We start from the raw sequence: 18132 nt of genomic DNA, 5'->3' as shown, positions 1-18132 counted from the left end.
ATTTTTGATAGAAAAGAAAACATGCAACAATACCTATTTACAACAGCATATTCTGATGACAGTAATGTCAGGGGGGCATTCCGTATCAATTTTATTTCCACGGCAAGATCAGAGATGTGATGTTATTTTTATTACAACTGATAAAGCCAGCAACCACAAGTGTGGAAGAACAAAATAAAAGCCTTGATTGTTTCACTGTTTTCTCCTCTCTTCAATATCTTCTACCAGCAGTGTTATGACTTCAGTGTGATTCCGAGAAGAATGCTTTGTCAGATCACCAGCTCAATTAGTCCTGCTGACACTCGTGGGTGGCTGCCTTTGTTTTCCAAGTCAAAACATAGCTTTTCTCTTCAAAACCAAGTATTACCTGAACAATGGGATGGGAATAAATCATCACAAATACCATCTTTTTTGGACACAGTCCCAGTAACACTTGGAGACTAACATTCACATCTGGCATTCAGCAGTAACTACCTCCACATTCCCAGCTATGGAGTGGTGATTAGTGTGGGAATCAATTTGAGGGGCCCGTGGTGAAATTGATATCATTACATTTACTGCAGGCTGAATAATAGATGGCTGTGTCATAATGAGGAAGTAATGTGATGAGACAAAGCACAGGTAGACAGCCGCCGCAGGTGAGAGCTATTATTAGTGTCTCATCATAATAAAACACACACTCGGCGACTCACAGATACAGATTTGTTTAAACTAGTAATTCTGGGATAACCTTAGTTATACTGAAACATGGCACAATGCATGCTCCACATTTTAAGCTGCCTATAATAATTCCACATTAGGCTTTGTCACTATGTTAGGGACTGGTGTGACTGCAGGGAATCTATTACAGCATCATGTGTCTTTTAAATCAAAGCATTCCCAGTCATCAAAAACACACTTCTGGAGACGTTGCATGCAGCTCCTTCCACTGGTCATTAGTATTGGCTGTTTGTTATTTTATTCAGGACACCTGTTCACTCTGTGCACAGCAGTTGGTTTCCCACTGGTGCTTCTGTGCAGCAGAACAAGAGCCAGAACAATCTCATAAAACGTCTCTGTAGGAGCTTTCTTACAGACAAATTAGGTTAACGTTTCTTTCCCCTTGTTGTTAAAGGGACTTTGACTAAAACCCCAAACTGTTAAGCCAAATAAAAGTAAGTTTTGTTGAACTTCACAGAGGTAAAAAAGGTGTACCATCCTTTTGTTTTTGGCAATAATTTCTTTTTTGCAATAGCTGGTACCCCACAAAACTCGGCTAATCTCATGATTCAAAAAGCATGACCCAAAGTTAGTCGAGTGTGACCAGATTTTTGCTGAGGAACAAGTGTACAGTATGGGCCCGATTTACTAAAATCCCAAACAACCAGCACTAAATTACAAGTACAAACTAAAAAAACCGCAAGTGCTATTGGTGGGTGTGTTGCAGCAATGCAAGACTGAGTGCGCCGTAGATAACAGGTGCAAACCCCCCAATTTTAATGAGGATTTAGCGCATGCTGTGTCAGTTTTCACCCATCTTTCTAACATGCTAAACATAGATGCAAAAACAACGACCGATCATTGTTTCAGATTTATTAAATCAGATTGCAGGCACAAAATTATTACATTTGCATCTCCTCCTCTCAGAATGTTTTGTGTTCAGATGATCTGCAGTCTTCATTTTCATGAAGGCAAACACGCTGAATGGATTGCACATGCTATTTTGCTCATTTGACATGCACAATCCGTGGAGCACCTGGTTGGTATATCAGTTTTGCATGTGTTATCAAGTTTGCACATGTTTAAATACACTCAAACCTTTAGTAGATCAGGCCCTATGTGTGCAAAGCGAGGTGCAGATGAAATGATAAAAGTCCCGTGGTAGATCACTGAAAAATGTGACTTAATTAGCAGGACAGAGCATTTTGTCTTTGTCGTCATGCCATTTAAAAAAACATAAAGAGAGAGACAGTCCACAATTTTTATTTATTTTCCACAATCAAACAGCTTGTTCATTTTACTGATAGTATTACAATGACTAAAACATGTTTTTTAAGTGCAGTCCCAGTTATTGAAAATTGTTATTTTTTAACCTGCAAAAGAGCCCAAACATATTTCACAATGCTTGTTGACAAAGGGATAAAAACTGATTGATACAAAACTGTCAAAGTCAATGATGGGTTGAAACATACAACCAGAGAACAACATGCAGCCATTGTTTGGTGAATCATGATTTGTTGAAGGTACATTGTATTTATTTTACACAATATATTACTGAAGTTGGCAGTTATGTACATGTACAACAATTATTTAACCAACAAAACACAAAAGGTACTGATTTTGATCAGGCGCTGGTGCTCCATGTCATTGTAAAAGACTGATCCACGCCGACACTCTCAGAGGTAGCATCTACAACCATCTCCTAAAGACACAAGACAAAGACATACATTTGTAGTTCAGACATTATGTCCTTACTTTTTATAGTTCAAGGGTTATGCAGAATTCACAAAGGGTAGAGGTTGTTTTAAAATGTGTTTTGGGTGATTCGAGTTTATACAAGAGATGTGCCTGTGATGTCAAAACGACAACCCTTAATTATTTACAAGGATGTGAGAATAAATTATATGTATCTCATGCAAATGCAGTCCTGGAATAATTCTATGGCTTGTAATGTTTGTACCTGACCTTCCTGTAGTATAAAAAATGAATGAAATGGATGTAAAGAGCTTGTACCATGTTTTGCAACTCCCCTCAAGAGCCAGGTGTAGTAACTGTGATAGATATGAAAATGTACAGAACATTCCCCCTGCTATCCTCTGCACCCCGAATCCAATTTAAAATGGACTAATTCTATTTCTCTCCTGTCATATAAACAGCATGGGTCCCCAGTAAAGTTAAATAAGTCTGGGCTCATCCTTGTGTTGAGATATTGTAAATGACAGCGTGGAGAGACCTATACAGGTTCGGAATAAAACATCTTGTCCTGTACTCGGCAGAAATAGCTCTCCTAGCTGACTGTATTTAAATGACACAGCAGCAGCTGCTTACGGCTCCTTTCAAGTTGTTACCCTATCAGACAATACTTAAGGAGATGAATGGATTGTCTCACACTGAAACACCACTTATTACCATGCACATACTGTGTCATCCCCATTCCCTCTCTCTCCTCCCCCCTGTCTCCACCTGGCTTTCATTCTTCGTGTTTGTCTCTTTCACCTCGTTTTCCCTCTCTCCATCTGCTTCTGTGTCCTTCTTCCCTCCTTTCAAAGATGAACTGTCTTTCTGTCTTTTCATTATCCTCTACCCATTCGTGCATGCCCAACACACACTCACAAAGAACCCCCATATACACACTCAAAATCCTACCTGTCATTCTGACTTTCTTCATCTGCAATTCTTACTGTCTCTGCCTGCTTCCCTCTCTGTCGTTCTTCTCGAAGAACAGTATAAATCAAAAAGCGTCCTCGCTTTTTTCACCTACGATTATTTATGGAGCTGCTGCAGCAATCATTTTCATGGTCCCGATAAGTGCGCTGACTACATTACACAACCTAGACAGGAATATTTTATCACAGGCCAAATGGGGAAAGGGAACACATGCTATCTTCTTAAACTTGGCCTTTTATTCTGCTTTACATTTGTTGTTGCAAACCTCCATTGTACCCACCCTCCATATCAAACAACCATTAATTTCAGAATAAGAAAACTCAATACCTGCACTTTTCCTATCCTCTGTATCCTCTTTTGCCCACCTGATCCTCATGTGACCTAAACTCTCTGACTCCCTGTTTACTTATAAACATTTTGAGCAAGCCATTTATCCTAGCTTCTCTCTTCTTGAATGCAATTCAATGGGCATCTTTCTGTAGCTTAATAATGCAGCTGACATTGACCTTCTTTAGTGAACTACAAAGGAGATTTACATACAAATGAATCATGGATTTTTCATGCTAAGAAGGAGAACCTGTATAATTTTTTTGGCCCTGATACATGGAAATAAAAAATGGACCCTGCTTTGCATTTTGGCTGAATGAATCACCATGTAGTGACTACCATTGCATATCCCATTCCTTGGTTATGGGTTCACAATTCCTTGCAATTCTCCTGTCACATTTTGTTCCCTTCAACCAATGGAGCAGATGATTTAGCACAAGCAAGAGGAAGTGACAATCTCTTTACACGAACTGCTTTCGAATTGCTGTCCTGAGTCAAGTCTACATTACAAAACAACAGTGTCAGCAGCGATGCAGAGTTGATTACAGCTATTAGATGTCAGAGTGTGCCACAGCAAGGGTTGTGTTGTGAACCTTTTTTGTTTTTGTTTTTTTGATTAAGTGACAGTTTTTAACTGACAGGGAAATGCTCCATCGACTTGAAAGCTGTGGTGTATTTATGAAGTATGTGAATGTAGCACAGAGAGAGGCTCAGAGGTATGATGTTAATGCGCAAAGTGAACCATCACAGGTGATGACACTGACTTTAAGCTTTTGAGACATTGATGAATATGTTTATTTTGGATGGGTTAGACTGACATTTTGTAGTGTAGTGGTGGGTTTCAATGAAATGTACACTTATGTTGTTTCTCTGCTACTGGAAGCATCAGTCATTAATAGTTCTTGGATAACACTTTGCAATTTTTTTGCCATTTGGAATATAGTTAGTAAAATTTTCAATCTAATTTACTGGGTTAATTAACTGCGAGACACTTGCATTTCATTAACGTTAAGAACTTTTGCCATCAGAGTCCATTTTCCACAGGAGCCATAAAGATTGATCGAATAGGCTTATTTAGAAAAGGGGTAAGCAGGAGTACATTATTTAGGCCATTACAATTGATCAAAAGTTTCCAGCAATGGCTGACTTGTTATTTAACACAGACTAGCATTCAAATAATGACACTGATCACAAGAGAACAACTTTTCTACATTTTTTTCTCACCTGAGTGTCCAGGTTGTGCTCCGGGGTAAGTGTATGTGATGTCTCACCAACTGTAAGAGTCACAGTTGTGATTTTAACAGAGCCTGCACCCCAGACCTTCACAACTCCCAAGTTCAGGCGGTCGGCAGCAGCCAGGCCATTGTGCTCGATTTTACTGGTCAGGTTGTTCTGAAAGAGAAATGATGCAGATGAGGGAGTGACACAGACAGAAGAGGTGGGGTTTAAGATAAATAATAATAAATAAAAAAAAACACAACTCTCATTTTGGTTGCACCTTGTGAGGGTAGAGCCCTCAAAGTGTTCAGCCAGGTTTTAAATCCAACTTCCCACCCTCAGCTTGTTTCCTTCTCTACCCACTGTACCTTTCTTTCTGAATACAGGTATGGAAAGCTTCCAAAAATAACTTAGAAAGAAAAAAAAAATGTCATTCCCTGTGGAATAACAACCCCAGTCTTTGCTGATTATTTTCCTGTACACAAGGTTTGTTTTCTGACAAACTCTATCACATCTTCCTTTCTTTTGATGGTAAAATGTATCATTCATTGGAGATGTATGCTGAGACAAAAGTAAAAAGGTTGGAAGGTTGCATATTGTTAAACCATTAGGTCTAGCCCCTGCTTGTGGTTTCTAATATTAGAAATAATGATACAGGAGTAAACATTCTTTTTGTTAATGGTCTGGTCTATCTTTCAGTTTTCTACAGGAATACCATTTTAAATTTCAATCTGTTATAAAAACATTAAGCTTCAAGAACTTACATTGTCACATTAACATTGCACTTCTCTGTCATCAATTTATAATACAAAACTGAGCAAGACTGAAATACACATCCACTGTGGAAAGGGCCTGAAAAGTGTAAGAACACTTGTCAAAGCACTTTGTTCAATTTTTTTTTTTAAAGGTGCGAGTCAAACAGAAGTTGGTTAAAATAAATAAATAAATAAATAAATAAATAATACACTTGTGTGAACTCTCTCTCTAAACACACTTACATACACACATATCTCATTCAGATTCATCCAAAATGGCATCTGCTAATCTGCCAGGCAGCACTAGCCTCATTGCCCAACTTATCCTCATCTCCTCACATCTGTCTGTTCAAACATACACCCACTTCAATGTGTGCACACACACACACTAACGCTCACACTTAGGCTCTCTTTCTCGCTCTCACTCCCCTTTGGCTGTCAGACAGTGTGCCTGTTTTATCGCTGTGTGAAATTGCTTTGGAATGAGCCTGACGGTAGGCAGAGGACAGCCACAGATGTTTGGCCATGCTAGCTGTATGATGGTCTGTGTGTTCAGTGGGTGTGCGCATATATGCGTATGTGTATGTTTGAGATTGAATGTGTGCTTGATAACATGTGACTCTGTGTGCTTGTGCTTGGCTAGTCCATTAGTGGCAAAGATTAAAAGTGTCTGTCATGTCGGACTCCAAATGTGATCAAACTGTGGCCTGGTACAGACTTTCTTGTCAATAAGCAAAAACATATGAGGAAAAAAAATAATATAAAATGTATTGTATGTTTCCTTTCCATCTCTAAATATCTATTTCAATAAAAAGAAAACTTCCCAGAACATGAACAATAGTTTACTGTCACCACACTGAAAGTATTTATTTTGTTTTTAACTTTATTTTCTCTGTTAATATACATTTTAATCTGTAGATAAGTCTCTTCAGTGAGCCATTTGGGAATCAGTATGTATGTGCCTTCAAAACTGCTCTTTGTGCTTGTGTTTGTGATAAGGGGTTGTTGCTGTAGACAGAAATATAAGTGTAATTCTGTGCCAAAACAAGCACCAGAAATGCACTCTAATCTGCATAAACACATCCACAGCTGCTCCACTCCAATCGCCTCAAAGCGAGCTTGTTCTTTCAGAACCGTAAAAACACTGAACAGGTGTGTGAACAACAAAAGCTTCACACCTGGTGAATATGACATTGTGGCTTCATTAGAGCTGTTGCTTTGTAGTAGTGATGGTTCACAACTCAGCCTACTCAATATGTTTTGATTGATTGATTGATTTTTTTGGAAAACTTTAACCATGAGTTGAACAAGATGGAACATTGGACATTGAAACTGCACATCGATTGAGGTTAAAAGACTTCTGGACTACATCACTTTTCCAATGAATACAAAGCCAAAAATAATATAGTTATCTCTTTATCTTTCAATATTATGTTGTATGTGGTTAATATTTTTTAACAAAACCACTTTCAGTTTGTTCTGAGTCTACCCTTCTATCAAAAAAAATAAAATAAAAAATCTTACAGACGTCAATAAGAGTTGTCAAAGTCCATGTTCAGAGTTTTTGATGGGGTAGTCAACAGAAGGGCTCTGATAAAATCAATAGAATTATTTTTTTCTGACTAACTCAATTCCCATATTATGATGTTTTAAAATAGTCCTTGGGCTAATGCTGTTTGATAGCTTGCCCATAAAATCTTCTTGCAAAATACTTGTTGCAGAATACTTGTTGCAATAATGCAATAATATCTAGAAAGAGAAAACACAAATAATACAAGACAAATGATTGGCTTTGAACTCACCCCTGTTGCTGTAAATGATGTCAGCAGGTATAGTTTCTTTTGTACTGTGTCTGAGGAGGGAAAAAGACATGAGTTACATACGGGAAAGGAAAAAAAAGAATTGGACAAAGGATGAGCCAGTAGACAGTTGCCTGACTACCATAACTGTAAACCATTGAACAAGTTTCTGTTTAAGACTTCCAAAAGTTAAGGAACCCCCACAAGGACCCATTTTCAAATGCCTATTTTGACAGCAGAAATATATTAGCAGTCTGGAGTGAAGAAGAGTTTTTGTGTAAATTGCCCATTTTATCAACAAGTTGAAAGGTTTCCTTCTTTTTCTAAGTATTATTATCAAATTGAGGTTACTTATACCAGGATTTCTTACTTATCACCAAGCTGTGTTTAATACTTCATCCTATTTGGAAAAAAAACTGTCACAATGGTAATGTATTCTCAAAAGCATCAGGAACAACCACATCACACAAGTCTGTGTGATCTGCCTCAAGTCTGGGTCATTTCCGGTCATTTTAAGTCCTGCCTTAAGCTTCACCTTCATGTCTGCCCCACAGTTGATCAAAGTTGGACTGAGTCAGCATTTTTGATATGGTCACCGCCATTTTTGGTCTTCAAAATGCATGTTTAGAAACCCCTTCTTTCATGCTTTATACCACAGCAGACAAGTAAGTGAATGTTAACATTCATAAGATAAAGAGGGTAGACTCTAGATGTGTTTGATAAATGGATGAGTCATGTAGCAAGGGCTTGAATTAATAAGTGAATGACACACTGGATAGTTTCTTGACTAAACAAAAAAAAAGTTTTGAGAGACACCCACACATTGAATCATCGAGCGGCAAACAAGAACTTCAAAGAAGATCAAGAAATAAGAAACTAATACATCAAACCAGGATTTTTTGAGCAAAGATCTGATTAAATAGTTGTTACTGAATGAATGAGAGAATAACTGATGAATGAGCAACTAATGCACAGTCTGACTGACAGCAAAGAGAAACCTCTAGAGCGAAACTCAAACATGCAGAGCTGGAGAAAAGCAGATAATACAGGTAAGCAGGAGAGGCAAAGCAAACAAGAAAGACATAGGGAGGCTCGGCTGCAGACAGGCAGCAAGACGCAGACGAGAGGAGCGAGCAAGCAGATAAAAGAGGAGTGATGGAGAGCATATCTCCAGGCAGCGACACGGGGAATTACTGTAATAGTTTCTGTCACTCCCCTTCTCTGTCATCCCTCGTTCTCTCTCTATCTCTCCCTTCCTCTCTTTGTCCCAACACAAACATGCCTTTCACAGAAGAGTGCATCTCTCTCAGAGGCACTTCACAGGCTGATTTTGTTCGTATATCAGTGCGCAAGAGAGAGAAAGAGGAAAGCGAGACAGAAAGAGGAGGGCTTTGATGTACTTTTCTGTGTCTATCTGATAAAATCACTGAAGAAATTCATATTCAGTGGAAATAACTGTGCTTTCTCATGATGTACATAGATTTAGGATATACTGGGGTGAAGGCATTTTGGGAACTGGTCTTGACTTGTGCTTGAGTTGTGTGCCTCATATTCAGAGGCACTAGTCCTTAAGTAGGTGACCCATGTTGGATTCCAACCTGTGGTCCCTTTCCACATCACTCCCCAAGTTTCCTGCTCATCTGCTGTTCTACCCTTTATGAATACAAGCAAAGTGCCCAAAAAATAGCTTCAAAATAAATTATGCAAATTTTGATGGGTGCAATTTAAACAGAAAGTATAATTTTCCATCTATTAAATACAAGCTTATGCTGTTTCGTCTGCTCAGTGATCCATAAAAAAATGCTCAAAAATATTTTCATTGAGTATTTAGGCCCTATGGAGGAAAACAAATGTAGTAAACAAGAAGTTTTTCAAGATGTGCTGTATTAGTGCATCCATATTTGTGTGTTTGGTATATAAGATACTTTCATAGCTGCTGTTGCTTTTGACACAACTTGGTCATGGTAACCGCTCCAACTGAATAGCCTGGGATCTCTAAGTTGTTACTTTATTAATGTTCTTAAAATATCCTCAAACTGTGGTCCTGAGCAGCCTTCTGGGCTATTTCTCTTTAAATTTGAAACTCTTGTTTTTAAACACATGCATTGAAACTTTACCAAGTCACAAATGTGCAATGTGTTAGGCATAATGCTGATATGCACGCATGTTGTTATGTTCCCACTTACAGATTAGCAAAGTACAGATGACATCATTAGCTTAAGTACCAGACATTGAATTAGAAACGAAAAAAGAATTTGGCGCAAGATGAAATATCAAGGTAAAAAAAGGATACTTGTTACTTACTACAAATTAACCAATTAATAATTATTGTGCTTATTCTTCATTGGTCTAAATATTTTTGATTTGTATGAAAGTGGACAAACAGATCAAGTGGATTGTCACACCATTCTAGAAGTCATGCTACTAGAATGGCTGAAACTCTTTCCCTGCAAAGTGTACCATAGACTTTATGATACATTGATTCTTATCCTATCAATTTTGTAGTCAACCTGACTCAGGTTTGGTCTAAACTTAACCTTCCTACCAGCTAGTATAACATAAAAAAGGTAGATTTGGGGCAGACTTTGAGCCTGTTTGCTAACAGTTACGTTGCGCTTATCTGTCTTGTAATCTTGATATCTTTTAGATTGCTGAGTTATAAAAAAATGTACTTCTTGTACAAGGGATGTAACGATCTGATCCTGTTATCAGGTAGCAGCCCGTGACAGACTCAGAAAGCCATCAGACATTGGAGGCATAGGACTGATCCAATGGGCAGATCAAAAGTGTTCAACTTAAATCAAGATAGAAAATTTTAAAGTTTCCAAACATAACTCCCAGTCTCCTCCTCACATGGAACAGAGAGTAATAAATCAACACTCGCATTGGTTTAAATCAGAATACTAAAGCCAAAGCCAGAAATGAGCTTTTCAGACTAAAATTGTTTTTGTACTAGGCTGTAAACATGTCTCTTTTTGCTGTGAGTTAGTTTGTGTGTGATTTCTGGTACCTCTGGACTCAGCCTAAAATAGATACTTAAGAACTCTTGTTTTTAGTACTGCTGCATCAGCTTCTTTTCTGTCGTCAAGATGTTACAGCTAAATGCACAACTAAGTATGACAGCTCACAGGTACTGCATGAAATCTGTGGCAGGTAAACTTACAACATGTAGTGAATATCAATGAACAGCTCCTAAACACAAGTTAAAACATTAAATGATTCAGTCCTGTGTAAGTGACTAAAGATGTATAAGGGCGACCTCATACACACCTATTCCTTCCCCATCATCCCAGAAGAATGATCCTTGAGCCGTTCCACTGTCACTCAGGGCAACGATCAGTCCTAAAGGATTGCGCCGACTGAAACAGGAGGGGTAAAGAGGGTTATAGCAGATTGCTGAAGGACAACAGCTATTTATACCTGCTGCTGAGGACAAATACATTAACATTCCTGCTGGGAGTATCCACCTGATCTCACTGCTACAGGAACACTCATCACCCTCTAACTGTCTCTCTCTCTCATTCTCACTTTGCCTTTCTTCAACACTCCATAACGATAAAGGGTGACATTCAACTGAATGAGAGTTTGTCCCACATTACAGCCCATAGTGTTCCTGAGTCCCACAAAGGCAGGAGACACACTGATTCAACAGGCAAGATGACATTATGTGTCAGTCAAAGGTGTGACTTACCTGCCACGTGTGTTAAGCTCTGGTTGCTGCCAGGGTATGATGTATCCCCCTCTGATGTGAAGGTTAATGTGGTCCAAAGGCGTAGGCATCTTTACCATTTTACGACGCACTCCAATATCTTTGGCCTGATGACAATATAAATAATTAAAAAATATCAAAGTGCTAGAAGTACTGCTGGATAAATCCACTTCTTTGTGGGATACTGGCATTTGTGCACTGCTAAATCACAAAAGCACGCAGCAAAAATGTGACATCTAGGCAAGGCAACATCTGAAACATTTAAGTGATTTATTACACGCCAAAAGACTTTTCTGAGCCTTTCTTTTTATTTACAACATTCTCTACTCCATCCTTGGCCATTTCTGTAACAGCCTGCACCTCTTTGTGTGCTGAAGGGACAAGTTTAATGGAGGTAACCACTCCTCTCCACCTTCCCAAGCACACCTTTATACACTTGTCTCTTGTTTCTGTTTGTCTTTATGATTCTGTCAGACAGATGGGGAGTCTCTTAGCTAGAAAGAGACAGAATGAATGGGTGTTTGTTTTTGCCATCAGGATCCTCCTTGATGATGTTTTCAGAGATGTTTTGTTATTTATTGCCACAAAATTCTTCATTGTAGTTTATGTTTATCATCTTTAGATCTTGGCATATCTTGAAAAATGCATGCCAATACTAACACAGTAAAAAATGCACGTTTCAAATTTTCTACTAATATGAAAACTGTCTCCCTTTAAAAGCATTCAAGTTATATGCAAATTTAAACTTCCTCTTAATTCCAGCCCAAATCTTGCATTAATAAATAAAGAGAATGAAAAAAAAATGGCCAAGAGTTTCTTTTAAATAGACCACTTACCGTGTGGTAGTCATACCAACGAGCATCAGGAACATAGCCATCCACATTCCTGACTCCCTGTCAAATGAATTATCAGTCAATAAAAAGGTGTAAAATAATCAATTGATCAAATAAATAATTAAATAAATAAAACATCAGCTTAAAAATAAAAGTGTGTTCATGTTTGTATATACCTCATCAAGGGCAGCGGTGATAAGCAGTGCTGGTCCCCACAGGAACTGCTTGTGGATATCCCATGTAGTTTTATCATCCACAAACCTGTGACACACCAGCACAGAGGCTGTAAGACCAGGCTAGAAATTTGTTACTAACACTTCCCCATGTGTCCCTAGCCCAGACGACTGTTCAAGTACTCATTGAGAATTCAATGGTTGAAAGATGCTGCCAGACTCACCCTGCCAGCTCCTTAAACACCATCTGTGACTTTATAAGACTCTCTTTAAATGAATAAATATGGCCTTTTCTTGCATTCACATCCACACATTTACATCTCAGAGCTGCCAGGTTTTCCAAAGTCATCTGTGGTCAGCTTCTGAGCAGTCTCGGAATTTGATAAAGAAATTCCCTTGCCCAAGGGCTATTTTAAAATTTGATGTAACAGCTTTGCAAGGATGAGCACCTTTATTTTTTCACAGCCTGTCAAGTTATTTGAATGACCTCAAAGGTGTTTTTTTCCCCTTCCCATTAAATTTAACATCTGCAGCTAATAAGGACAGCTTTGATGGTAAGATTCGACAAGTTGAAATTGACTTGGGCTTTAAAATTAAGCGATGTTGAAAACATGTTGGTTCAATTAAACCACAGCTCTACTTAAATTGTTTTTTTTAGTCCAGACACCACCACATGTGATCTTCTACATACTAATGAGAATCAGTGTTCTACAAATCAGCTTATCATTCTGGCAAATCAAATGGGGAAAAAAGGGACATCTTGGTAATTACTACATAATTTGATTAAGCAATTACGTGCAAAGCTTAGGATACGATATCATGAGCTCTGTGTGTGTTCTGTGTGTGCACTTACTCATGCAGGAGTGGTCTGACCACTGTGCTTCCCTTGGTGTGAGCCTCAAACATTAGAGTGTACAGGTAGGGCAGGAGCGTGTAGCGGATGTTCAGAACATCCTTTGATGCAATTGCAAAGTTTTCGTCCCAAGCAACAGGGTCTTGTCTCTGAAAAAACACCATACGAGAAATACTTTCACACAGGTTAATGAAATTAAAATAAGCATTGATTCGTGTGGCTTCATCAGCAAGGTGCACTCAAAGACTTTATCAGTTGGTCATGATTGCCTATCAAGCTAATTTACGTTTAGTTAAAATACTATTGATGGGCTTTCTAATAGTTCCAGCTCTGTCTCAGGTTTAAATAACCAATTTATGAGTACATAATGTACATATATTGATACTGCATAAATTTTATTCTCTAAAGACTTTAAGCTGCTAAAGAATAGAGTCAAGCATCCTCAGCAGTAAACATTCAGAGCATAGTAACAGCAACAAGCATGAGTGTGTTCAGAGTCAAAGACAGACATAATTTACAGTGGAAAAAAAAAACTCAAAATGACACTGTTGTTTATTTTTATTAGCAGTGAGTGTTTAGCTCTTAGCATAACAAGAGACAGCTCTAGGACTAATCGCTAACTTGAGATGCCGGAGCACAGACTTCTCCATATCCAATAAATTGCTTGACGATGCCACAAAAGTTAACTCTTAACACTCAGTGAGCTCTGTTTACAAGGGTGGAAATGTATTTTGGACATGCTGGCACTACATTGATCCTTCTACAATAGGCAGGACTGTAGGACTGTTAGTTACAGGACCAGCTTAAATTTGCCTCAGGGAAGAGTAGTATAAAGACAGATGAATCAGTCTCTCCAGGATGCTGCGGCCCTTTTTTGTGATTGTTGCGGGCTGGTCGATTTTGTGGCAGCTTTTTGATAAAATTGCAATGCATGGTGCAATGTTTTTAGATTTTTTTTTTTTTTTGTTTTCAATGAAATTGCAACAGTGAGCAATGATTGCGAAAGCAGTAGCATTTTTTGAATATAAATATAACATTCATATGAAATAAACAACATCATTCATTGAGAATAAAACAGCACTGAATGTTTTAAGTTAATTGTCACTCAGTGATGTCTCTCTTGCTCTCTCTCTCTCAAACACACACACACACACACATATGTGCTCAGATCAGGTGCACCAACGGCATGCACAACCACACCGTTTGTTTCAGGCATACCCCATGCAGCCTCTATATCTGTGATTTGTCTCTCTGTGTGTCCTCTGTTGTCCACGTGCTTCAGTCATTTTCCTGTTTTGTTTTGCAGTGGAAAAGTGTTTGTCAATAGATGATTTTCGTTTGTGTTTCACCAAGATGCTGTACGGGCTGCAAAACCATTTTGTACAGATCATTGAGAAACTGCCTTAGCTGCAATGTTTGTTGGTAAATGTGAGGTATTTTTGTCTTATTTCATTTTCATCAGCTGAAAAGCAGAACTTTTACTGTATTTTATCTGTCTCTTTTTGAAATGTTTAGTATTTTTAACAGTTATCCAAATTATTCATATGATAAGGTCTTCTCTTGTTAATCTTGGAACCCACCAGCAACCATAAAGGGACGATAACCACATTTCCACTGAGCTGATCTAAAGAAGAAAACAACCCTTGAAGACAGTTCTTTGCTGAACGAGGGATGGATCGATCAATTTTGATGCTTGACGGTTGGATATTCCAACAATTGATTGGCTTGTGCAACACAACATTGACCAGATTTAAGACTTAAGTTGAAATGGTCGCTATAAGAGGAGTTGTTTACCTTGCTTAGGGAAACAGGGAGGCCAATGCCTGCTTTTGCTCTTTGCATTTTACTGCACACACTGAAGCCTTGTGAAATGGGGCCAGTTAGATCTGCACAGACTAAGAGCATACAACAAACAGAAACCAGAACACATTTCCCATACCAGAAATCCAGACCCCAGTGTGCAGCTTCTTTGTTTCTATGTGGAATCTTTAAATAAAAATCATCTCCTAGTAGACACATAGTTTGAAAAATGTGGTTTGCAGGATGGAAAAAAAAAGTGAAAAGTCAAAACTCTTGAACTGTATCCACTGCTTGAGATTGTTTACATGTTGCAATAGACAAGTGCTCAGTGTCAGAGTGAACAGATTCACAGTTTCAAAGACACACACTTCAAAAGCTCTGTCTATGGTTCATTTCCCTCAGTTACAAGTTCAGAGAGATTCTGACATGCTGAGCTATGCAGGAGAAGAAGCCAGTGGAGTATGAATGTATTACGTTTAGACCTGTCTGTGAAATAAATGTACATTTACACAAAGCTGCGTTTGTCTTATCTTGTCTGTGTGTTTGCACTGTTGACTCTTTCCTATTTGGATTTCAACAACATGCTGAAAATGAATAACTTTGAAATAGAAACCAGGCATGAAGAAAAAAGTGACAGTGGCACTCGGTAGTTTGCAGAATGCCAGGTATTCAAATGGGTTCTGTGCCTCATTTCAACTGAAGCTCCAAGTATTTTTCTTTTTTTCCCAACACTGTGCTGACATTTACCTCATTTTAATTAGCAACAAGTGTTGCATCTCTTTTGGAGACAAGGGCAGAAAAGTCGGACATGGTGTACTGTCACTTTGTAGATGTGGGCTAATCTGAATGAATTAGCTCATTTTCTGAAACTGTGGTGAAAACAGTAATCAGTCTGGTGGTGTGCAGACACACACAAACACACTCACAGGAACTGAGGATCATGAAGATTTGAAGCGTGTCATCACCATATGCTCCTCCCCGTGATGCAGAGTGTGCCTGTACGTGAGTGTCTTAGTGTGTACTGCATTTGCATATGAGTCTGCATGTGGTTGTGTGAATGTGCGATTCTGTTTTGGGGGAGTCTTGCAATGTGTTGTGGGGCCAGTGCATGTCTTTATGTTCCCCTTTTAATCTAGGAATCTAAATCTCACAATAAAATTATAAAAAAAGTCACAGAGACTAATAAAATGACAGACATTTTCTTCCTAGCTGCAATTTAGCAGGGTCAGATTTGATAATAGTTATTAACTGTGGCCCAGTGGTTACTAAGTGCAGGCTTAACAGCACATGATTGAATACAGAACATTTCTATTATCTTACGACCTCAGGAGTTTACCAAATTATCATTTAATTTTCTGAGGAAATTTACAAGATTGTAATTATCTGGAAACCCAGGAGTTCTTCTACCTGCCTCCCTTTTTAGTTACCCTCCTTTCGCACCTTCCTGCCATGCAATCAGATGTGTTCACCGGGAAGTAATTACCATGGTATGCTGTGAAAGTTGATCTGAGTCGGTGAGATATAAATAGAGTGGGGGTGATCAAATGAATCTGAATGAGTGTATGAGCTTGCTATGCTTTCTCAATGAGAGAAAGGAATAGGATGTAGTTATGGGTCAGGGGAGACAGTGAAATGACCAGATACTAAAGAAGCTGTTTGGGAAGTTGACTGCTACTGATGGAGTGAGCCCTGCCACTGAATTGCACTGCTTTTAATAAACTCTATGATTAATGTAAATGGTATTTTGATGTTTTCAGCTCTCAGCTTTGCACTGGAAGGACCCAAGCTTTAGTTGAGGCAAGCCATGTACACCTCAGACTATCAGCTGCTCTTCACACCAGCCCCATCAAGCTAAGAGCTCAGCTGATAACTTCTACACATTCAGTTGGCAAATAGAAAAATGGGCAGTTTTAGCTTGCCAGCTCTCTTGCTGCTTCCCCTGCTAACCATTTTGCCCACCCACCTCCACTCCAGTACCTCCTCTTAAGCTGCCTTTGATTTCTCTGTGCTGTACCCCTGGGGTGTCTTTGCTACTGCTCTTCATGCCTCTCCCTGAGGGGAGGTGTGCTCTTCCTACCTCGGGCTCTAGGTTTTGGTATTTCATGTAGGCGTGTAGAACAGCAGGGAGCTGCTGGAACAAAGCAATACCTCAACATTTAAAATGATTTTGAAGAGAGTAGTCCTGGCTGAAATAGTTTTGATTTATTTTGGGGATGTTAACACAGAGGAAAAAGGTTTATCTGCTTCACAAGGAAGCTTGAATATCAGTCTTGTGTTTGTCTACAGATGATGTGTAAGACTATCAAAGGAATCTTGCTTTAAATGATTTTTAATGTTAACCCAGCATGCACACATGAATTATTTTGCTGCTGTTGCTGTTGTCATACATAACGCAATGTTCCCAATAGGATAAACTCCTCAAAGAAACTTACTTTAAGATAAATTCTTTCAACAAATCTTGCATGACTTGACAGTTATACCACTGTCAGGCCCTCTAGGTAGACTTTTCATCAGGGAAAAACCCGAGGAGGGATTGATGAAGATGTGCGAGCAAGTATAGCTGAAGAGTGAGAAGCAGACAGAGAATCCATCTTGTGAATCCACCTAATTTATGGCCACATTTACGGTGGCAAAAAGGCCGTGTGACACCCGCTGATTGCAGGCAGATATGTTTATGTGTGTGGGTGCATTTTTGCACGCACAGGCTTGCAGGAAAAATGAGGTTATCTGCCTGTGTCAGGCCTTCTCATCTTTCCCATCTTCTACTTGGTCTTTCTCTTCATTTATCTGCCTGAAATCTACTCCCTCGCCCGATCTCATAAACCTTTGAGCTTCTGTTTTGCATTGCAGAACTAATATCATAAAAAAGGAAATACGTTTGGATGAAAAAGATGTCCCTTTGGGTGAGGAACAATATACATGAGCTGAATGTGACTACTCTGCTGAAACAGCAATTGGTGGAGAAAATATCTTTTTCCTAATTAATTTTGCATTGTTCTGATTTGACTGTAGAAGCTGCAGTATATCGCTAGTGCAAAGAAACTGTTTCAAGGTCAACACTGAGAGCTGTGTGAGGGCAAAGAGACACTAGGCGTGACGGCGCTGTGGGAATGACTCTGCAAAACTCTCCTCACTCCCTCTCTCTTCACAGTCTCTGACCTTGTGCACCCCTCGGTCTGGTTTGTGGTGTTAATACTTTGTTGTCAAACGCCTTGTTAAGCAGACTGGAGGTTACAGTCGCTAACTGTCAGATGATTGGGGAATTTTATATGGCTGACTGGAAAAATAATACAGTTTTT

The 18132-nt window shown here is 38.9% G+C and overlaps 1 protein-coding gene across 1 annotated transcript in view; it reads right to left on the bottom strand.

Moving 5' to 3' along the window:
• Positions 1-1905: 1905 nt before the first annotated feature.
• si (sucrase-isomaltase) overlaps positions 1906-18132 on the bottom strand; it is an 83470-nt gene continuing 67243 nt past the window's right edge. Inside the window, exons 41-48 of the mRNA XM_074679429.1 lie at positions 13034-13182; positions 12184-12268; positions 12011-12067; positions 11157-11281; positions 10736-10824; positions 7469-7518; positions 4918-5085; positions 1906-2401 (exon numbers count right to left, since the gene is read on the bottom strand). Of these exons, the coding sequence (XP_074535530.1) occupies positions 2324-2401; positions 4918-5085; positions 7469-7518; positions 10736-10824; positions 11157-11281; positions 12011-12067; positions 12184-12268; positions 13034-13182 (801 nt within the window). The 3' untranslated portion in view covers positions 1906-2323. The remainder of the gene's footprint in view (positions 2402-4917; positions 5086-7468; positions 7519-10735; positions 10825-11156; positions 11282-12010; positions 12068-12183; positions 12269-13033; positions 13183-18132) is intronic.

Source organism: Halichoeres trimaculatus, unplaced genomic scaffold (genome assembly GCF_033239565.1).
Source record: "Halichoeres trimaculatus isolate MK-OKI-2021-1 unplaced genomic scaffold, fHalTri1.1 fHalTri1_scaffold_9, whole genome shotgun sequence".
NCBI lineage: Eukaryota > Metazoa > Chordata > Actinopteri > Labriformes > Labridae > Halichoeres > Halichoeres trimaculatus.
Note: the sequence above shows the minus strand (reverse complement) of the source record. Positions and strands in the feature narration are given on the sequence as shown.